The sequence below is a fragment of the Eimeria maxima genome, genomic scaffold, assembly GCF_000499605.1.
Source record: "Eimeria maxima Weybridge genomic scaffold, Emw_scaff287, whole genome shotgun sequence".
NCBI lineage: Eukaryota > Apicomplexa > Conoidasida > Eucoccidiorida > Eimeriidae > Eimeria > Eimeria maxima.
This window is the reverse complement of record NW_013565720.1, coordinates 16,945-38,094: the sequence shown is the minus strand read 5'-3', so window position 1 is coordinate 38,094 and position 21,150 is coordinate 16,945. Positions and strand designations below refer to the sequence as shown.

The 21,150-nt window shown below is 50.0% G+C and overlaps 6 protein-coding genes across 6 annotated transcripts; 3 read left to right on the top strand and 3 right to left on the bottom strand.

The window, feature by feature from the left end:
* Window positions 1–212: 212 nt before the first annotated feature.
* EMWEY_00026540 (hypothetical protein) lies at window positions 213–4,000 on the top strand (the record flags this gene model as incomplete). The annotated part of the gene is made up of 5 exons (XM_013481173.1): window positions 213–1,885; window positions 2,141–2,407; window positions 2,515–3,024; window positions 3,141–3,419; window positions 3,574–4,000. 5 exons carry the CDS (start codon window positions 213–215, stop codon window positions 3,998–4,000), a joined length of 3,156 nt encoding a protein of 1,051 aa, XP_013336627.1.
* A 573-nt stretch (window positions 4,001–4,573) lies between these two features.
* On the bottom strand, window positions 4,574–6,941 carry EMWEY_00026530 (membrane skeletal protein IMC1, putative; the record flags this gene model as incomplete). The annotated part of the gene is made up of 5 exons (XM_013481172.1): window positions 4,574–5,482; window positions 5,606–5,810; window positions 5,909–6,123; window positions 6,279–6,428; window positions 6,723–6,941. The coding sequence occupies 5 exons, from the start codon at window positions 6,939–6,941 to the stop codon at window positions 4,574–4,576; spliced, it is 1,698 nt and encodes a 565-aa protein (XP_013336626.1).
* A 776-nt stretch (window positions 6,942–7,717) lies between these two features.
* Window positions 7,718–9,434, top strand: EMWEY_00026520 (membrane skeletal protein IMC1, putative; the record flags this gene model as incomplete). The annotated part of the gene is made up of 3 exons (XM_013481171.1): window positions 7,718–7,882; window positions 8,176–8,385; window positions 8,493–9,434. 3 exons carry the CDS (start codon window positions 7,718–7,720, stop codon window positions 9,432–9,434), a joined length of 1,317 nt encoding a protein of 438 aa, XP_013336625.1.
* Window positions 9,435–10,632: 1,198 nt separating this feature from the next.
* On the bottom strand, window positions 10,633–11,330 carry EMWEY_00026510 (U6 snRNA-associated Sm-like protein LSm1, putative; the record flags this gene model as incomplete). Its single annotated transcript, XM_013481170.1, has 2 exons — window positions 10,633–10,713; window positions 10,941–11,330. The coding sequence occupies 2 exons, from the start codon at window positions 11,328–11,330 to the stop codon at window positions 10,633–10,635; spliced, it is 471 nt and encodes a 156-aa protein (XP_013336624.1).
* Window positions 11,331–12,055: 725 nt separating this feature from the next.
* On the top strand, window positions 12,056–14,196 carry EMWEY_00026500 (RNA binding motif-containing protein, putative; the record flags this gene model as incomplete). Its single annotated transcript, XM_013481169.1, has 6 exons — window positions 12,056–12,176; window positions 12,294–12,656; window positions 13,080–13,558; window positions 13,715–13,804; window positions 13,949–14,012; window positions 14,141–14,196. The coding sequence occupies 6 exons, from the start codon at window positions 12,056–12,058 to the stop codon at window positions 14,194–14,196; spliced, it is 1,173 nt and encodes a 390-aa protein (XP_013336623.1).
* Window positions 14,197–14,761: 565 nt separating this feature from the next.
* EMWEY_00026490 (hypothetical protein, conserved) lies at window positions 14,762–18,661 on the bottom strand (the record flags this gene model as incomplete). Its single annotated transcript, XM_013481168.1, has 8 exons — window positions 14,762–14,775; window positions 15,039–16,192; window positions 16,351–16,466; window positions 16,584–16,805; window positions 16,914–17,784; window positions 18,031–18,118; window positions 18,284–18,320; window positions 18,593–18,661. 8 exons carry the CDS (start codon window positions 18,659–18,661, stop codon window positions 14,762–14,764), a joined length of 2,571 nt encoding a protein of 856 aa, XP_013336622.1.
* Window positions 18,662–21,150: the final 2,489 nt, after the last annotated feature.

Sequence of the window (21,150 nt, the reverse complement as noted above, 5' to 3'; positions counted from 1 at the left end):
CTTGGAATTTGCATGAGGTGTGCGATGAGTTGGACTTGAATAAGGACCTTGAAGTCTTTTTAATGTTCTCTTCAGTTGCTGCGCTTCTGGGGAACTTTGGCCAGGCAAACTATGCGGCGGCCAATTCCTGCCTAGATTCCCTTGCATCGTGGCGCCGATCTATAGGGTTGTGTGGACAGAGCATTCAATGGGGTCCGTGGGTGGAGCAAGGCATGGCAGCTGGGTTGCGGCAGCACATTGACAAGGCTGGAATGATGGGAATAAGCAATGAATTGGGGACGAGGGTGCTCTTGGACGTGTTAAAGAGTCCACAACAAGCAGTTGTCTGTGCCCAAGCATTGATGTGGCGCAAATTCCTGAGGAGATACGCTTTCGACCCACCACCGTTCTTCTCCGATGTTTCAACTGTCACAGCAGCCACCTTTAGCACAGCAATTGATCTCAGTTCCATCAGCAAGGAGGCACTAGTCGAAATTCTGGTAGATGTTGCACAAGCAGTTTCTGGATCAGCTGAAAAGCCAAATGCTGCGACCCCGCTTATTGACCTTGGTCTTGATTCCCTTGGTGCGGTGGAATTCCGGAATTCCGTTGCCGAGAAAACTGGAGTTAAGCTCCCTCAGAATCTTATGTTCGAGAATCCTAGCGTCGAAGACATTGCTGAGTATATCCTCAACAGAGCTAAATCACCTGATGGCACTTCTAGTACAAAAGGGACACTGGTGGACACACTGCAAATGACAATCGACCAGTGGTTGATGTCCGTACTCGTCCCAGCAGAACGATATGCCCTGTATGTAGACTCATTAACTGCGTCATACGGGTCCCTGACAGAGATGGCCGCCGTCGAAGACATTATGAGCGCTTTAGAGAAGCTGGGAATTTCTGTTTCGGAGGACTTTGACCGGTTAAATGTCGCCTGGGAGGAACTTCGAGACGCCTATGCTAGCCGTGCTGAAGCAACCGCTGCAGTCAGAAGGAAGCCTCGCCTGGCAGTCAGGGTACCTCACCCAAAAGAAGATGTTGAGTCATTGATAGGCCAACTGACCATAGACGTTCATAATGTTGAGCCGCCTACTTTGCCTTGTAACTACCGAATTGCTCTGCTGACTGGAGCCACTGGCTTTGTTGGACGGATCCAGCTTTCTGTACTTCTGGAAGCAACCAAAGACTTGGAGGTGGTGTGCATAGTCCGTGCCAAAGATGCGAACCACGCTCTTGATCGGATCAGGCAAGCATGCAAAGAAGCCAAGTGCTGGAAAGAAGAGTATTGCAGCCGCATTCGTCCCCTTCCTGGGGATTTCACCCTCCCAAACTTAGGTCTTGAAGAAGAGCAGCTAGAGGAACTTTCCAAAACGGTTGATGTTGTTTACCACACGGGAGGGGATGTTAATCTACTCAGCAACTACGCCCGGCTACGCTCGTCAAACGTGCTCTGTATTTTAGGGATAGTCAACTTTTGCACAAGACACAGATTGAAACCGCTGCACTTTGCGTCTACTCTCGGTCAGTTTCCAGCGTTCTTTTGCGAATTCACTGGGGCATACCAGGACTATCGTATCACGGAAGACAGCCGGCCTACGGTACAGGAAATGGACGCATTTTATCCTCCCCTCCGAATGGGGTACCCTTGGTCGAAGTGGGCAGCTGAATTGGTCTTATGCGGCGCAAGGGATAAGGGATTGCCTGTCTTTATATATCGCTTGCCCAATACATATGTTGCCTACTCTACGGGCTACACGAACCGAACCGACTATGCGACTGCACTCATGGTGTCGACGATTCAAGAGGGAATTTTCCCAGTAGGATGTGCCGCTGCTCCGCTCACACCAGTCGACATAATATGTGAAATGCTGGTAAGCAATTCCGTGTATTACGCAACAAGTAGGTAAGAAAGGCATTGGCCACTATATATCCATTCATGAGAGGTCCTACGGGGGTTGTGCATGGGGCACTGCAGGTTGGTGTATCATTTTTGGAAAAGCCCAAGCATTTCATCTATCATCTATTTGATCCTCGCGCAATAACAAGGTGAGCTTCGAGGTGTTACGATATTCATACAGGGGGGGAAAAGCTGTAAATGGAATTTGGGTTAGACTCCGCGCAGTTGACATTTATTCCGTATGCCTATTTACGTCATCAGGGAACATCTGGAGATATGGAGTCAAGAGCTTGGGTTGGCGTATAAAGGTGCCAACGTTGACGAGTTCCTGGCTGCAGTCAAAGCCCGTGGACCTGAATCTCCGGTTTTCAAATTTGTGCCGCTCATGCAGTTCATGAGGAAGTATTGGTTTGATTCAGAGCAACGTACTGACGATTTTCCGATAGAAAACAAGAATATTTTCGAGGAACTGCCGAACGCAAAATGGCCAGATCAGAGAGATGTCTTCAAAAACTCCCTGCTCTACAGGTATACACCCATTTGCCGCCTTCTGTTTATCAACCCCACTAGTGCAGCCTTTTTCTGCAATACATCTGTTTTAGGTGTGTCGGTTTTGCGCATTGTTCCCTTTTCAGTGTGCAGTCAGGGTTTTTCCCGAAGAATTCGAAGGCGATTCGGGTAGATCCTGAAGCATGTTTGGAGGATGCAAAAAGGATGTCGGGTTTAGATTCACTGGGCGCAGACCACGATTACTTTATGCAGCCCTTGCACATCTTGAAGGACTCGCTTCTGCAGGAGTCAAATCCATCGTTTTGTGGAAAGTTGGCTATGTTTCGCACAGTTCGCCAGCAGCTGATGAACCTGATGTACATGGAAAAAATGAGAATCCAGCACCCAGAAATTGAGCAGCAGGAGATAAAGGAGCCGCTAATAATTGTTGGCTTAAACCGTACAGGCACAACATTCCTTCAAAATATTATGGCAACTGACATATCCAACCGGTCGGCCCGTTATTGTGAAATGATTGCCCCATACGGCAACAATGGTGACTATTGCCAAAAAGGCCTGAGCAACGACCCCGAATCATGGAAGCATGTGCGTCACACCAGCAGCCTATATCTGCGAGTACCCACCGTCGCTTGCACGTACGTAGCCCTTGCGTACATTTCGTCACTTCCCACCTCGTACCATACACCTTGCCCTTGTTGTATAACGTCATGCAGGATCCTAGGATTAAGTTTGCTCAAGAGGTGCTCGACAGCCAATTGGCTCTCTCTGAAGAGTGGATAAGCATCCATGCACAAAGCGCTGAGCTTCCAGAGGAGGACTTCGTCATGCTGGAGCACTGTGGCCGATGCTACTCGATTTGCACTGAGTTCAACGTGCCATCCTACAGAAAATGGCTGTATGCTAATGACTTCCAGGAAATGAAAAATGCCTACAGATTCCACAAGCGTTTCCTCCAGCATCTGCAGTACCAGCGTGTCGCAGACCGGTGGCTTCTGAAGATGCCATTCCACCTCTTTACTCTTGACGCATTGTTCGAAACCTACCCAGATGCGAGGATAATCTTTATGCACAGGCAAGACTGGGTTTCAGAGATCTTTTCCCCGCCTCTGGTTTTAGCTGTTGCAGTTCCCCTACATATTACAATTATACAGCATATTTGCAGCGTATTTGCTTTGTGCTTGCAGGGACCCAAAGGACACCTTAGCCAGCTGGGCGAGCTTGGTTAGGTGCGCCCAGCAGTCGCTGCTTGACTCCGTTAACCCTGCTGAGCTCGGAAAGCTTGAACTGGAAGCAATGTCATCGATGATTAACCAAGCACTAGACTTCCGTGCCTCAAGACCCGAGCTAGAGGATCAAATACTCGATGTGCAGTACAAGGAATTGATAGAAAATCCCTTGGACACAGTATCCAAGATTTACAGTCACTTCAAAATTCCACTGACGGAGCAGGCACGCTTGCGCATGGCTGAATTTTGCCAAGAAGATAAAAAGACTCGTAATAAGTTGTCAAAGCACCAGTATACCCTCGAAGACGTATCACTAACAAAGGCAATGGTAGAGGAGGCCTTTGGGCAGTACTACACTTCTGGGTTGTGCAAGTACCTTAAATAAATGTGCATCTTCCTGTTTGCTGCGGGAAACTTCAACTAATGCCTTTCTGATTAGAGGTGCACGGCCACCTAAGTTGCGCTGTTGCCCACTGGGCGCGCCAGAAGTTGAATCACAAGCCGCACCTATATATAATTTTTGAAAGCACCACAAATCTGTTGTTTTTTCCCACAGCAATCGCTGAAGGTAAATCGCTAGAGCGCTAATAAGGCGCCCCCGCCTCATGCGCAAATGACTGCCAACAGGCAGCTGAGACACACGGTGCATAAAGAGCTGTAGGGGGAACTTCAGCTGCACCAACATTAGCCAGTAACAGCCTAGCTATAATAGTCCCCGCATGTTTGGTCTCAGTTGAAAGTATAAGGCCTTGTTGCAGCTAATTATGAAGTGACTGTAATTGTGTTACGACAGGTACATAGATACACGAAGCATCTGAATGAAAGAGGGGCTCAGCTAACTAAAGAGATAGTCTCAAACATTCCAGTAGGGCTACTCTGTAGGGCCGCTATTTGGGCCATGTGTGCTATGTTGACGCTGTGCAAGGAGGGAACCGCGTGAATTATATGAGTTGCCTGCTTAGTTGTCGCCTCCACACGTGCAGCATGAGCTGCCGCTTCCTCCGCATGAGGCTGAGCAGACGCTGCAGCTTTTAGATGTCTGTTCGGTTTTCTGTGATTTCGGCTTCGGCAGTCCATGCTCATCCACTTCAACCCAGGGTGCCTCGCCGAATGTCTGAGAGTCTTGCTGGAGGCGTGCAGCCTGTTCTGCTGACAGCTGAACTTGCGTCGGGTACTGCATCGTCAAGTTGTGCATTGCCTTCTGGTGAGCCTCGAACCACTCGGGTGTGTACATCTCGTGAGTTGCAGTAGTTTCTTTCTTGATCCATTCGTTCTGAAGGTATGTCATGTTAAGAGGATGCCCAGGGTGCAATGCCAGTGGCTCGACTCCTTCACGGGCCTCGGGGTCGCTAACTTCTGCTCCTTCTGCGCTTTCATCTGTCCGCTTGCTGCCAGGCTCGCCAAATACGGTGCCTTCGGGGTGTTGTACATACGGATACTTTTCGCCCAGCTCTTCTTTTCTCTTCTCCGCCAAGTCAGCGTTGACTCTCATCCACATTGCATGAACATCTGCCTGTGAAAGTTCCGCAGGATTGATTGGCTGTGCTTTCTCTACGAATTCGTGCACCTTGATTTCAACATCGCATGGTACAGGCTTGATGATGTCCTGGACCTGAAGGTAGGGCTTCTCTTTAATGCACTCAACCTCGTAAACTTCGTTTGTCCATCGGATGCGAGGAACAACACGGCGTCTCACGGGAACTGGAACAAAGTGGTCCCTGAATTTGAGAACCGGAACCTGAACTGGAACGACAATGGGCTTCGGCACCATGTAAGGCACGGGAACATCAACGGAGACCGGGACGTGTTTTTGGATTTCGACAGTCTTCACAACCTTTGGCTTGAAGACTTGTTCCAAACGGGGGGCCTGTAATTCCATCAAAGCCAAACGCATTCTAGCAACATTAATTAGTAAAAACGGGAACAAAACAATAACTGCATGCGTCAGCTGGTTGTGTCCCTCAGATCTCACTCGTTGCATAGAACTTACTGGAGGCAAAGGTGCAGCTCCTACACTTGGCAGGCCCATGCGTTTGGCTTCATAGGCAGCCTGTTCCTCTGCGATTAACTGCTGGTACTCTTGCTCAGCCTTATACTGAGCTTCTCTTGCCTCTTTTTCTATCTTGACCTCCTCTTCGTGTTTCTGCTTGAGCTTTTCCCACTCCTCCTCTGCCACCTGTCCTTTTGGAACGTACCTGTATGTACAGCATCAAGTAAAGACCTAACAGTTGGACAAGAAACACCTTTTACTTGCTCTGAATGCTCGTACAAATGCTGGAAATTCTGCGCTTACCGGATGACCTCTTCAACTTCTTCAACATCCTGGTAGCGAACGACTTCCTTGACTTGAGGAACTTCGACAATTTTCTCCACGTACTTGGTCTCGTATTTTGGCCGCTGAATGATGTTCTCCTGTGTCTCAATCTTGTGCACGTATTTGTATTGGTATTCATAGCGTGGGAGCTCAACGATCTTGTCGACTACCTTGACTTCAGGGACTTCCACAATCTGCATGAATCACAAGACAATAATTTTGCTGTGAAATTGCCAATGTTTTCACCCTGAACGGAGGTTGTGTTTGCCAAGTATTTTTGTAACTGCGAGAGAGACGCCTACATTACTGTATCAACATCATATGGGACCAAGTTAGAAATGTTGTTTACCTTTTCGACGTATTCGGGTACAAACTTGGGAACCTCCACAATCTTCTCTTCCACCACTACCTTCGGCACGTATGTTTCGATTGTCCTCACGACGGGGACCTCTACAGTCTTGACAACGGTGTCAACTGGCTGGTATGCAGTGATGGCGACCTGAAGATTCACGACAGAAAGAACAGAAGAAACGCAGTGAAGGTGCGGAATTCACATAGCTCGCAAAAGCTGTCCTATGTTGTAGCGACTATCGCACGCTCCACCAGTATTCTGTTTTCTCTTGACTTATTGGGCTGCTCAACAGTGACGGCTAGTTGTGTTCCTGAGATTAAACCTAATCTCAGACAGATCTACAAATTTATTGCTATGTTGAAATTTACAGTGCTCCACCATTTTCTCCCACAGTGTGGACCACATGTGCAGGCGATCGACCCAGCTGCGTGGACAGCTTACCCATTGGCGTTCAGTTTGCTCAGAAATGGGGACAGCTCTTTCTCTTTCAGTCCTTTCTTCAAGAGTCACAGATCTTACAGACTCTGCGGTAGCGTGGAGATGAGCATTTGACGGGACATTTAGTTGGGCTGCTTGACGTTGGCCTGGTTGCGGCTGCTGCTGCTGTGCTTGATTGCCCTCCCCACCAGGGGCGCAACAATCGCTGCAGCCTGGGATCATTTTGTATTGATTGGTTAAACTAAAGGAAAAGGAGTTGAGGCTCTGTTCATCCAGAGGGCACACTCGGAGTTACAGCTGCCTGGGTATCGAGCCACGTGCGACCCTGGGGCAGGTGGGCTCGACACGAATGATGGAATATGAAGCTTATTGGCTAAAGAAAGGGTGTTGTTGCAGGTTGTACAGAAAATTTTTCAATAGTAAGAAGAGGTAGGTCGAAAAAGTTCCCAGAAACTCTATGGCTGGATGGCGCGCGCAGTCAGCTGCCGACACGCCACGCACAGCCTGCCGCAGCCGATGAGCTCTCGAGCTGCTGTAGGCCACGGCCCGCCAGCAGCATCGGCCTGCACAGCAGCGACAGCTTGCCACTGCAGCAGCTTGTTGACGGCGATCTATTGCCGACGAAGGGCTCATCGACGCCACCGATTCTGCTTTCCCTCTGCTTCTATTGTGGCTGTTTGCTTGCAGTCACTGACCTTGCCTGTGCTCTCACACCTCTCCTCTGCATTGATGAGTTGACGATTTTCTTTTCTTCAAACCAACTATAAAATATATCGATATAAATATTGTTCACCAACGCAAGATTGTGTTGGGCTAGACCATCCCTCCAGCTGGTGCCGACAGGTCTCATCCAGTCGGACCGCTGGTTGTCACCAGAAGTTTCCTCCGACAATCTTCGCATTTTTGGCCTGCGAATTCAACCCTTCCCGCGGCATTTTGGATCATACTCAAGACTTTTATCCTTGAATACCAGTTCACTACGTGGATTGTATGTCAAAATGAAGGCCTTCAGCGAGTGCTGTGCCCCATGCTGCCCTGGCGACGGCGAAGGCGAGCAGGCTGAACAGCAACAGCAACCAGGGCAGTTGCCTCCTGGAAGTCGCCTCGTTTCGGGTACCATTGCCCAACAAGGAGAACCAAGATACCTCGAGCCGCTTGTTCAGGTAGGCGTGTATAGCCTGTTCTCCAAAATTTGGCGAACCCAGCTCTGCTGCTCCGGCGGCAGGCAGATCTGTCCGCAGCTGTTCCACCTTTTACAGACAGTTATTGTGCGCTCGACTTTCTTGTTTAATGAATTCTCCCTTCAGAAGTTTTTGACTGTAACAGCTGTGAGTATTCATACTGCATAAGCGATGTGCCGGTAAACGAATGTGACCGGCGTTCTGTTCCAGTAGAAATGTTGTTCCTTCAGTAAATCCATATTTATAGAAGCACTCCATATTTTGTTTTGCTTCAGGAGCGCATTGTGGAAGTCTTGAAGCATGAAGTGGAGGAGCGCATCATCGAGGTGCCTCAAGTGCAATATGTAGACCGCATTGTTGAAGTTCCGCAAACTGTTGTGCACGAGAAGATTACCCACGTCCCCAAACCCGTCATCCAGGAACGCGTCACACATGTGCCGAAAGTGGTTTACCAGGAGAAGATAGTCGAAGTCCCACAAGTAAAGGCAAGTGTGGCATCTCCTGCACAGTGTCCAATTATTCACATACTGCTCGCTGTTCCGCAGGCAAAACGTTTCAAGCTTTTTTATTCATCCTGCATTTGTTCATGCAGGTGGTAGACAAGATTGTTGAAGTGCCTCAATACGTGTACCAAGAGAAGATTATTGAAGTGCCGCGCGTTGTAGTGCAAGAGAGAGTAATTCCCGTTCCCCGAAAGGTAGTGAAGGAGAAGTTGATTGAGATTCCTGAGGTAGAATATCGCGATGTGGCATTCGAGCAGCCTATTGAGGTTACAGAGGAGGTCAAACAAGAAGAAGTTGTTGAGAAAACATACACACAGGTTGTGCAGAGACCCTTTGAAATGGAAAAGGTCGTCGAAGTGCCTCACATACAGCACACGTACAGGAATGTGATGACTCCCCAGTACAGGCATATCCCCAAGCCGGTCGAGGTTCCCATGACGCATTACAGACCAATCCCCGTCGAGAAACTCGTTGACCGTAACGTCCCAGTACCTGTTGAGCTTCAAATTGTGCAAGAATATCTGTGCCCTAAGATAGAACCGCGTTACAAAGAAGTCCCGGTCCCTGTGCACGTCCAGCGAACGATTGAGCATCCAGTGCCGAAGGAGGCTATGGGAAACCCGCAGCTTCTCCCCCTGTACTACCAAGGAAGCAAAGAACAATTCAAGGGAAGCTTCCAACCTGGCGGTGTTTGCTGCACAATGTCGTCCTGGTGTGGTCCGCGAGTAGACCATGTTACGGAGGGTACAGCAGGAACCGTTGAAGTGCTCGCTCAGGCTGGATACCCACAGCAGCCTCAGATGGCGGTTCCCCCTCCTCAAGTGCCTCAAGAACAACAGCAGCAGCAGACTGAATACACGGCTGCCGACCAAGCAGCTCAACAACAACCGATGCAAGAGGCTGGGACAGAACGTATGACAACAATGCAACGTGAAATGCTCGCTGCAGCCAACAGGCCTGCCAACCCGTACGTGCAAGTTTCTGTCACACCCTTGGCTCCTGGCCAGAAATCCGAAGTAAACATACAGTAGGTGCAACACTTCCAACGGTATTTGCTTGCTATTTAGGGTCTCGATTGATTCTAACTGCGGCGGCTAAGGCCTGCCGTAGGTCTTTCCGAAACTCGGTATCCAGTCGCAGACCACTATAGGCTGTGTGCTCCGACGGGTAATGGAAGGCACAGTTTATTGCCCCACATGACTCCTAGATGGACTCTTGGGCAGACAAAACTACAACTGATGATATTTAATAGCTCTTCTAGGGAGAGCAATTTACACTACTGCGGACGTGTACAAATATGGGTTTTCCGGCCGCCAGTGTACACCTTGATTGAAAGCACTTTGAAGGCCAAATCCGTAAAACGCTGCTCGAAAGGAGACCAGCGGAACTATTTAGCCCAATTAAATAACTGCTGTATGCTGCGTGCGGTGGGATGCCTTTAGAGGTGGAGCACCTGGCAAACCGCCACAGTTCACCAGCACGAACAAGTGTGTTCTACACAAGAAATTAGTTCCATGTTTCATAAGGAAAAGGCACTCGTGTAGCGCTTGAAGCCGAGACTACCCAAAGAAGAACCTACCTGTATAGGTTGAATATCACAGTAGTACACGCTGTGTGCTGTTTTGTCGTCAGCCTTCACCACCATCTTGATCGCTAGACTCTGAACTAGTTGTGGCTTTTATACCGAATGTGTTAAAATAAACACCCACCTCACTTCATCAACAACCCGCAATGAGTTATCTGTTTTTTCAATAAAAAACTTCACACCCATAAGTGCGCCACCAAGGGCTGGAGGGGGGCTCCCGATGGCACCGGGATGCACCGTCCCATGTGCTGCATGCCAGTTCCTGTCACCCAGCGTCCCCAGACACTCTAGGGAGAAGGGCAGTGTTGGCAAATGGATGGAAGGCCGCAAAGTGAGCCTTGGTTTGAAATCAATCAACTAATAAAAGAACGCTCGTCGCAGCAAGCACAACACCCAACGACTCACAAGCCGTTTACATTAAAAAAAAATCACTGTTGACGTAGGTCTTTTGCATACACTGTTGAATCTAGCCAAGTTCAACAAACTCACCAAGCTGCCACTGCGTTGGGGCTCAGCCTTCCGTCGCACCCAAAAGCATGAGGGCAGCCGCGTGCTATGTTTACCTGCCAGCCGTGTTCTATGTTTAGCTGCCAGCGGTATATTCCTGCTGTTACGGGGTCCCTGAGCTCGCATATGGGGATTCTTCACTCATCTGGTAGATCATAGCCATAGAGGAAGTCGCCCAAATGCCGCAGATTGCGCCGTCTCCTGTTTTCCCGTTTTTCCTGAAGAAAGCGTGCCCAGAAATATAATGCGGTGCGTCGAAACAAAATCATGCACATTCCCCGATCCCTGGACCCTGCAGGACGCGCCTACTAGCCAGTCGAGAAATACTCCCGCACATAGACGGCTAACACGTGTGACGTGGCAGTAGACACTTAAGTTTGGTGCGAATCCTTCTAGAGCTAAAACATGTTAAAATAGCATAGGCTGAATTACTGAAATCTCATACCAGTTCCTCATTCATCTCCAAGACTTCCCACAGTGGCCGAGACTCGAGCCGGCTTGGCTTCGATTCATCAACGGCCCCGAAAAGCAAGATATTTTCTCCCCGAATGATCAGCGCTCCCTGGTATATATCATTGTAAAACGTATTGACAACAATCCGTTGGACACAGCCTTCCAGCATTAAGTTGCCGTATTGATCAAATGACCGCAACATACCAATGAGGTTCTTTCCATCGCGCAAAATGACCAGTACTTTCTTGTCTAGCTCCTCTTCCAAGCTTGTTATCCAGTTAGGTGCTGCGTTTGGTTGGATTTCTTCGTAGTGGTCCGCTGCTGTGGAGTCATGAGCGACAACCTGCTGCTGCTGCTCTGCAAAATGCTGACGGAATTCCATTTCGGGGTCAAAGCTGAAGGCATGAGGGAAGGCGTCATCCCCAAATAGAATTAATGGCAGGCCTGCTTTGATTGACGAAAACGCGAAACGGGAATACTGGTAGTGCCGAGTCTAGGCACTTTCGACTGGGTCCCCCAGCGCATGCAAGCTTGTCAAGAAAATGGCGCCCCACTTCCTTCAGCACGATAATTGTGCACCATTCAAATGATGTAATTACATCAGCTGTATATTTTTCCAACCTAGTGAGTATATGAAGTGTTTAGGACAACCCGGCTTTTGCCACGTCCGAGGAAAGGTCGTCGTCGTGCCGCATGAATTGTCGCTGAGTGAAGGGGAACCAGTGACTGAGACGGTTTCTGCATTTTTGCCACACGTGCCGTGCAGTGGTCACTAGCCATCCTCCTGCACCCGGCGTGGAGGCACTTGGGTTACGAAAGCCTTCCCCATTCAACTATCGAGGGCACCACTATCGGCACCCCTGACGAACCTCCTTTTAACTCACCAGTCCATTGCGTACTAGAAGGCAACAAAGTTCGGCTCAACACTGGAGAACTGCTGCCATGAGCAGCACCGTGGCTCTGGTGCACAGGCGGCACGGTTGCATGTGGCATAACGCAGCACTCCCGTGCTGCACGAGCGCACACTGTATTGGCATCAGCACATAGCGCTCGCTAGGGCCTATTTGCCTCATTTCATTCATCAGCCAAACAGCGAGTCTTTCCACGATGGAATATGATGAACAAGTGTCAGCGCGGCTAGACATGAGCCTGGATGAGATAATCGGGCAAGAACAGCAGGACGGCTCAAGTCAACTTAAGAAGCGCAAAGCGAAGAGTGGACCGCCAGGTGCAGTCTCGTGTGCATTGCTGATAAATCTGCATAGATGTATGCCCTAAATTTCCACGCGTTGCGTTGTGATTCTTCGTGCAGTCCTACGCTGCAGGTGTATTTTTTCTGTCACAGGCTCTTCCTCTCTGCCACCACCCACGACGCATGCACCACTGTATCGAGCTCCACTAGCCCTACAAACTGAATATGCTGAAAGGCCAGCAGCTGCCTTTGTCCCGGCCGCTGGAGCCGCTAACAGCGTCTCTTCTAGGCCTACTCCAGCTGGGCGCCATGTACCTGTTCTTGTACGGGGGCCCCCAGGCAGATTACCCCCCCCTCCTCCCTACGCTGTGGCTAGACCTCCTTTTCCAGTACCCCTCGGTCATTCCAGAACGGACACGCGGTGGCCAAGGCCGAGGCCGTTGGGCGGAGGATACCTAGTGGCGCCAAATGGTGTGCGCCCCCCGCCTCCGCCAATTGGAGGAGCTCCTGGTGGACGTAAGGAATGCATTTTTTTGAGAAGCTGTTCCATGCGATTTCTTTTTCAGAATTTTTCGTCGACAAATTTGTGATTGCAGTTCTGCCAACTCAAAAGCGGAGTGTTGCTATCGCCTTGCAAAAGACATGTGGATTTGTGCCGCAGCTCCAAGACCCTTCCCCTTACCGCCAAGGGCAAGTGGCCCCGGCGAGCTTGAATACACTCAAATACGGCCAGTAGTTGGACCATACACAGAGCCTCACGCTGTGCCACCGGGTACAGTTTCGTGGGCAAGCAGCTTTGTGTGCTTAGAGGGCCCGGCGGCGCATTATCCAGTCCACGCCTTTACTCAGTGCTATCCCTGTTTAGAGGCCACTTGCTTCATTCACACTGCAAGCTCTGATTCAGAAGTTCCAAAAGTCTTTGTGCTGCGACTACCTTAGGCTCTTCAGTACCTATGTGGAAGCGTTCCCGGCACGGCGACGAGGTGGAAGGCCAGAACGGCCACCACTCGCCACATGATCCGATGGGTTACTCAGTAGGTCTTCCGGCATTTGGGTCTATGCGAAGCCCGCAGCTGTTGAGCGATCCAAGCGGTCCCGTTCCAAAGCCGGTGCCTTACGGATACGGTCCTAGGTGTCCTCCTTCCACTGAGTACTACGAGCCGACATATAGGAGAGATGCAGCAGGGGAGCATGGGCATGGTTACGGCGCCTCGCCAGAGGAGCTAGTGCCACCCCCCGTACGCCGCGGACATTCTGACGACGCCGAAATCGTTTGGAACAGGCAAACAGCGCCAGATCCTGCCTCCGCGACCCCAGGGATGCGCGGGTTGCCAATACGTGAAGCGGACGCCCCTGCAGGCGGCTCCGTTGGCGCATGCTTGGCCCAGAGAAAGGAGTTCAATGTGATTGTTTCGAACGTAAGTTTCAGTCTTTGATTAGAATATGTGTATCTGCGGCAGTGTGCCGAATTTGAGCGGCAGAGGTCCTTTATAGGACGCTGCCTCAACTCGAAACGGAACACCAGCTGTCCCTAGGGACGCCTGCTTTCTCAGTGGGACGGCTTTGTGAGTCAGGTTCCAAAGGATCTACCAGCAGTGGAAATTCAAGAAGCGTTCAGCTGCATGGGGACCGTCCTACGCACTGATATAATGCTTAACAGCAAGGTATGCCTTGCGAATTCAGCTGCAGTTTCCACTCGTTTGTTCTTCGAGCTACAGTAGCTAGGAAGCAACAGAGTAGTACTATAATTATTTTGTCCTGGTTAGCAATGAAGCGGTTGTACTGCTGTTCTATGGCAAACACTGCAGGGAGAGCACACCGGCAGGGTGTGCATTGCATTTGCTTCTGCTGAAGCAGCGAAGACAGCAGTGGGTAAGGAGTCAGATTACTACTGTCTACGCCAAATTTCAAATAAATTGCGATTTTCACTTCAAATATAGGCCACCAAGCGGCCAAATTGTCTATTGATGACGCCATTAGGGTGCTGTTTGCGCATGCAGCACAATTTGACAAAGGCGATCTTAACGGAAACACAATTAGGGTCTTCGCGGAATGAGGACACGACATTACCGCCGCCCAGACGCCGGACCTTGGCCAAGAATACTGTTCTTAGCTCCTGTTTGGTTCCGCTCGTAATTAATCAGCTGTCGCTTATATGCAAAGTCTAGCAAAGCCTTGTTTCGATGAATTCCACTGTCCATGTCGAAGTGTACTAAGCCACCAGGGTGGTTGGATATCTCCTTCAGATGCAGAAAGGCCAGTTGGCCCCTCCTCACCCTTGAATCTTCATTCAGGGCTAACAACAAACCTTTGTGTTTCTCTCCAAGTGCTGGCTTCACGGTGGCGTAAAATAATTGAAGTCTAGCCCCTGCCTCCCGCGTTTAGGCGAAGCTGACACTGGGTGATAGCATAGCCAAAACGGTGGACCCTCGCCTCCCGGACAGCCCTTTGATTCCACACAAACAAGGGTGAATGGAGTCCGCATTTCATTGTTTATATACTTCTCCCACTTCCGGTTTCTAACTACCATGAGTGCACACACTCTAGCTTCCACCCAATGCGAAGTCAATATGCTAGGAATGAGCCTTTCAAATTATCGGACGAATGCCCTCTTGATGGCCTTAATCTAGGCGAGCTGCATGCACAAAGTCGCAAACGCATTCTGCGCCAATATGTTAAGCGGCAAAACCCGAATACCTCTGCATGCATGCCGCTTTGGTGCCGCAGTATACCAATTCCTACTGGGTTGGCATCAACGTCGTTTGTCCATACACACAAATATTCGGTAACACAGAGTGGCCCATCCATTTAGATTAACCTGTGTCCACGTTCCCACCGAAACATCTGCTCAATTTAAGCTAGGTCAGGCTCTGTAGCTGCTCGCAACAGCTGACATACTCTGTGGGCCTCCATCGTCTGCTCTGCGCGCCGTTTCTAACCCCTCAGCCGGCGCAGTCGGGCGTTGCTCCACGTGCACAGCCATATCCCGAAGTGCTTCTATAACTTCACTTGCTATAGCTGGTGCTTGTTCAGGGGAAGCAAACATCAACCGATCCCTCATGTGCTGAATCTGCAACTGCTGAATTGTAGCACTGAAATGTTCGTTAAGCTTGAAGGGTGTAGGCTGCCTCTCAGAGGCGCATGGCATAGAATCGGCGCTGGCCTGGTTCTGCAGCTGCTCCACAATAACCTGTACGAACTGCATGTGCACGTTGCTGCTGCGAACAAGCGAATCAAAGCATGCTCGTGCTGCTGGGTCCATACCTCCGCTTTCCGGTTGGAAAGAACTTTCTCGGAGATCTCTATCTGAGGGCCAGAGAGTTTTGAATTCCTCGGCGATCTTCAAGAGGGACCTTTGAACTTCCACAAGCATGCAACATTGCATGAACTGCGCCATAAACGCATAATGGGTCGATAGCATTAGCATACTGTTGCTGGGCTTTCCACCGAGCGTGAGTCGCAGTTCTGGGGCCGATGTTGCAGCCTTTCCCGTAGCTGGTAAGCAGAAGCTATCATGGGTGGAAACAACTGGAGGTGCTGTGCGCATAAAGGAAGCGAGCAAGCGCCTCTGTTCACTGATGCTTGCTTCGAGTAAGTCAGTTCCTCCATCCGCTTTATTGTCTTCCTCCGGCTGTACAGATGTGTTTTCCACCTTGTCGCCTACTGCTGAATGAAATAAGGAACGACACCCTTCTGCGTAGTGAGAAGACTCTGCCTCGGGAAGCCACCGAAACGCCTCACTGGTAGGTGTTGACAAGCCCGTATGCAGATGTCTGGTTGGTGAGACCTCAGATGCATCTTCAGCTTCTGACGCAACTCTCTGAATCTTCACTGGAACCTTTCGAGGGCGGCCACGGCTGCGCTTGTTCACATCCCTGTCCGCTCGCACAGCCTGAGGTACCCTTTTCCGCAAAAATGCTGAAGACGGCACACCAGTGCCAAGCATCTTGTCCGGTGGGGAATTTACTCCATCTTCTGACTTGCATGCATCCATGCTTGACATGTGATGCCTACCTGCTCCACGAGGGCTAATACTTGCCGGTTCATCTTCACTGCGGCACAGCCTCACAAGCAAGTTAAATCGACCTATGCATAGCCTCCCCAGACAGTGTTTTGATCGCTCGGCGGGTCAGAAAACGGAGCACGAAACTACTAACAAAGAACTCTCTGAAAGGAGCCTCGATTGCTGTTGAATTCACAACTTGCCCACCGTCCAGTGTCAAGATCCTTGCTGGTGAGCGCGTCGCACTTCTGCGTCAAGGCTGTACACTTCAGAAGGAAGTCCCACGCTTCTGCGCCCATTAGATGCGTTACTTTGAATAGTTCCTTGAAAGCGAACACAAATATGCTCTGCCAAATTTGATGGTCTACAGCCAAGTTCACCCACACCTCCTGCTACCTCCAGAAAGCACAAAACTTCAGCCACACCCAAAAAACGCTTACCTGAACTGTAGCCAGCGTGAACAAATCTCTCCTGTAAAGGTTGTTTTCTTGCAGAACTCGCTGCCACTTTTCCGGATTGGACCAGAAGACTCCTCGAAGCTTTCGTAACAACAGGCGGCGGCCATCGGCTCCGACAGGCCAAGCAAACCCGTTCTCCCACGCTTTGTATGAATACTGTTGAGGGTTGCGCAGGACCTCTAAAGCGAAGCTGTTTCCAGAAACCTGTTCACCAAACACATATGATGCAGCTTAGGTGTAGAAGTACTTCTAATTTTGGTGTTGCAGCATGAAGCCTTAAAACGGGAACAGAGCGCATGTTAACACTCTGACCTTCGTCAAATCCACAGACTTCGCCTCTTCTTCAAAAGGGCCTAGCTCTTCCATTTGTCTGTATGCGAGGTCATATTTTGTCCGTTTCCGGCGGTTACGGCCTCCGATGCGAACTACCCCCGCTGGAGATACGCTTTTCGCCATTTGCGAACTTGCGGATTCAGGGGATGCTGCGTTACGTTGATGGCCTTGCCAATGCAACTCCGCTTCGCGTGAGGCGTTTGTCTGTAGCACTGCTGCAGCCACACTCGACTGCGACGTTGGTGTATCTGTCCCTGAGGTTCTCGCCTCCGGAGCAGCAGGAGCTGAGTATGAAACGGTCCTGAGCTCGCTTCCGATTGATGAAGCTCCTTCTTGTAGCTGTCCATCTGGCGGCGCAAGGAGGTCCCCAGCTGAAGCATCTGCTGTTGCCCGATTTCCTACAAGCGGTATACGAGGCTGCCTGGATACCGCTGATGAGCAGTTGTGTTGGGACTTCCTCAAAGCGGCTACAGGATTTGCACTTTCCGTACCAGGGTCCTGCATAGCCTCAGTGAGAAGAGAATTGTTGTTGGCATCGGCCAAGCAAGTCTGCATGCCGTGCGAACTCCTACCGTTGGCCTTCGGTGCTGATGATGTGTGAGCTTGAGTCCCGTATGGAACGTATGACTTTGATCCTCTCTGTCCAGCATCGGAATTGAAGTCACGACTAGCTGGACACTGTGGGGTCCCCTCGGTTAGTGATGCAGCGTCACTTGGCGAGAAGTTGGAGCACGACCCAGTGGATTCCACGCCAGCGGCGGTGGCAGTGACATTCGGAGCCACAGAGGGGTCAACACAGATCTGTGTCTGTATTTCTGACGTCTGCGTCGAATTTCCCTCCTGCTTACGGCTGTGTTGCATCTTCAACACGAAGTCCGCATGTAGGAAGGCACTCTAGAACTTGGAGTCTTCTATGTGGTCTCCACTCAGAATACGCGCTTTTCCTCGTATGACACAGCAAGCAGTACAAGGCTTTCAGGTGAAGTCCAGAAATGGTATGGAGCGGTGCCACTGGACGGCTGCAGTAGTTGCTCCGGTCCAGATGGGAGTGCAGACGGAGCACGCCAAGTTGAGCGATAGGAAGATCAGTGTATACTGTTTGTTCTGAAAGAAGAAGACAACGAGTGCTACGAGATAGCCAAGAGAGGGCCGCAGAACGGTGTAGGCAAGCTCTTGGTTAGTACCTGCGGCAGGCAGACGACAGTGGCACAATGCTCCACATTCAGAGTTGTAGCTTCCGGCTTATCATTTGTTCTGCGGAAACAGTAAAACACACTTTCACCATAACTGATCTATTTGCAAATAAGATCCCCCGAATGCGGCGGCTCCCTCATTGAATGGCATCCGACCGGCGTTGCACAGAGCAGGCGACGGCCCAAGAGTTGTCTGCTAAGCGGACGCTTCACTGGTCAAAATGAGCAACACCAAAAGACACATTTTATAAAATACGTGCCAAATATTGTCGACCACTGCAACTGGCAGGTCGACGAATCGAAGGTTAGCGCTCGAGCTACGAAGTTTCGGAAGACGGCGGCGCCCGAGCGACGGACGCCAACATTCACAGACTGACCTGAAGTTACAAAGAAGATACGTAAATAATAATGCTGATAACTTTATGAGGGTGGCCACTATGCCATGTTGTTGGTGGCTAGTCGCACCCGTTCCCTGTCCGTATGGAAGCTCCCACAATGTAGCGGCTGGCGTTGGACCAGTTCGGCATAGCGCATGCTCTTGCATCTGCTTATGCGGCATCGACTAGAAGGTGATGCAGCATTAAGAGGGGAGTATATGACCCATTTGTTATCTGCAATGGGTTCATGCAGTCGTTTGGGTTTCCTCGTTTTTTCCCAGCTGGCCAATTCCATGAGTTGGCGCTTTGCGCTAACCATTGGTGACGCAGAAGTATTTCACTGTCTTTGGTCCTCCTCCTGCCCCCAAATGGCTATCTTACCATTCTCCACAGACACATGACACTTCTGATCCTTAGAACAGCCAACACAGTCCTCCAATCCCCGCAAGGTTTTTTGCCCGTTCTCCGTGCCGGGTTTAGGCGATGCTGCAGCCGAAATGCATTATTGGATATCTAGTGGAGTTTGGGGGCAAGTTTCAGCGGAATAAACAGGAACTTGTTCCGATGGGTATTGGGTAAGAGTTCGCATAAAAACCGGGTGGATTACGTGCCATATCGAAGCGCGCGACGAAGTTATGGGGCGTTGGCAAATATACAAAAGCAGCACACCTAGGCCGCTATACGACCAACCGATCACTGCTTGGCTATCGTCCCTCCGGACATCCATAGACTTGGGTGCACCCAACCACCGCTTAACCTTTTGGGCAAGCACAGTCCTACCTGCGACACTTCCGGTTGTGATGGATGTGGTGGCACTCCTCCTATAGTACAATGGGGAGCGTTTGTTCCCCCACTATCATACGAATGCCAGACTCATCACCAGCTAGTCTATCCGATACGCAAGTGGATCACTTAAGAACCACCATGTTACCTCAGCAATTGCGGCTCAAGCCAGGAGGGTCCCAGACGTCTCTCCTGATTAATAGTAAATACGGTACATAGGAAAACGCTTTCAAAATGAATCCGCATATCGAACTATCGATTTCGCATAAAATTATTGGGGTCGGTAATTACCTGTAACAGCCAACAAGCGTAGTTTATGCGATCTCGAAGACTGGGTTACGGTGAGCTCACACCAGGTGGTGCTTTGGCCCTCAGTAGGAGGATCTAGCTCTGGAGGTTAATGAGAGTTTAAATGGGAAACCGCCTGAAGCAACAGGCACTGACCTGTGGCAGGACACGTAAAATGCGCTGTTCTCTAATAATCGGAAAGAACGGATAACACAGGAACGCTACTATAACAAGCAATGCAAGCTGCGCTCACAGGCAGGGACAAATAATTCTCACTATATGCTAAAAACAGTAAATGTTAAGGAGTTTTATCATCGCGGTCGTTGAAAACTGGCCCCTCAAGTAGCAAAGGCTGGCTAATGCCCAAGCCGAGCATTGTAGGGAAAATCCGCGAAGCACGAGGCATTTAGTATCTACTTCCGCTATGGCTGCGTGTGAATATGCTTCAATTGCTAGGGCCTCTAGCTATAACTTCATGTCTGCGCACTTCATATGGGATGAATATGGGAAACCTTGTTGGTGTAATCCTCTTTGCCAGATAACTGCACTAGTTTTTCAGATTGGCTTCCGCTTTGCCTTTAACGTTTTGCAGCCTCTCCACTGAAAGGCAGTTATGCAGCTGAGTACGTTTGCCGTCACCGTCCCCCATGCACCTTGCATGCGTAAAGCAGTCAATTCATTGCACACCCCCCAACGATGCCTTCTGTACCGAACTTGGACCAAATACCTCAAGCGAACCATTTATGCCCTCACATCTTCTTCACTAGCTGCCACTGGCTTGTATTTCTGCAGCTGTCCTGTGTTGCGCTGCACTTACAGAATTAAACTTGAAAAAAAGCGCAGGACAACTTTAGGAAGAGCACACTGTAGGAAAATGGAGATGATAGATCTGAGCAGATGCGCAAGGTAGGCACGCTCACGTGTGAATTTGTGGTTGCCAGACCTGAGCCACACAACTGCTGCTGCTTCATAGGGAAGGCAGTAAGTGGAGTGAGGACGTGAAAAACCTTTTTCTCGGCTCTGAGTGCAACTCGGTAGATGGCCAGAAGAAGGCCTACTTACCCCTTTTTTGATGAAATTTGCAACAGTAAGGACTCTCTAGCAGCTGTACTAGATAGAAGGGCTTGCTATAGGTACTTAGACGGGCTGGGCGCACCCGACCGCCGATAGGGTGCTCAGTGGATTGCTTGTATTCAATAACGCTATCTGCTGCAAGAACGTATACCTACTATGTACACCTATGGCGTGCACACTCAACATCTAGATGCAGCACGCAGTTAATATTGCCTAGAGCATCCGGACATTAGCAAGAACAGCTATCCGTACATATTCGAGTTCCATCCTCAAAAGAGCTAGAAAAAGGGTAAATCTGACATACTCTGAACCCACACTGAGTGAGTTTCTCAGCTGCCGTGTTAGCCTCACTTTCAGTCCCAACCTTATGAGGCTGCCGAACACTCTTACCTTGGTGGCCTTAACTCCTGTATAAAGTAAACTGATTGATTTCTAGTTATTTAATATCCATATTGTCTGTAGGATAGACCTCTAGAGCTCTCATTTAAGGCCCACTGGAAT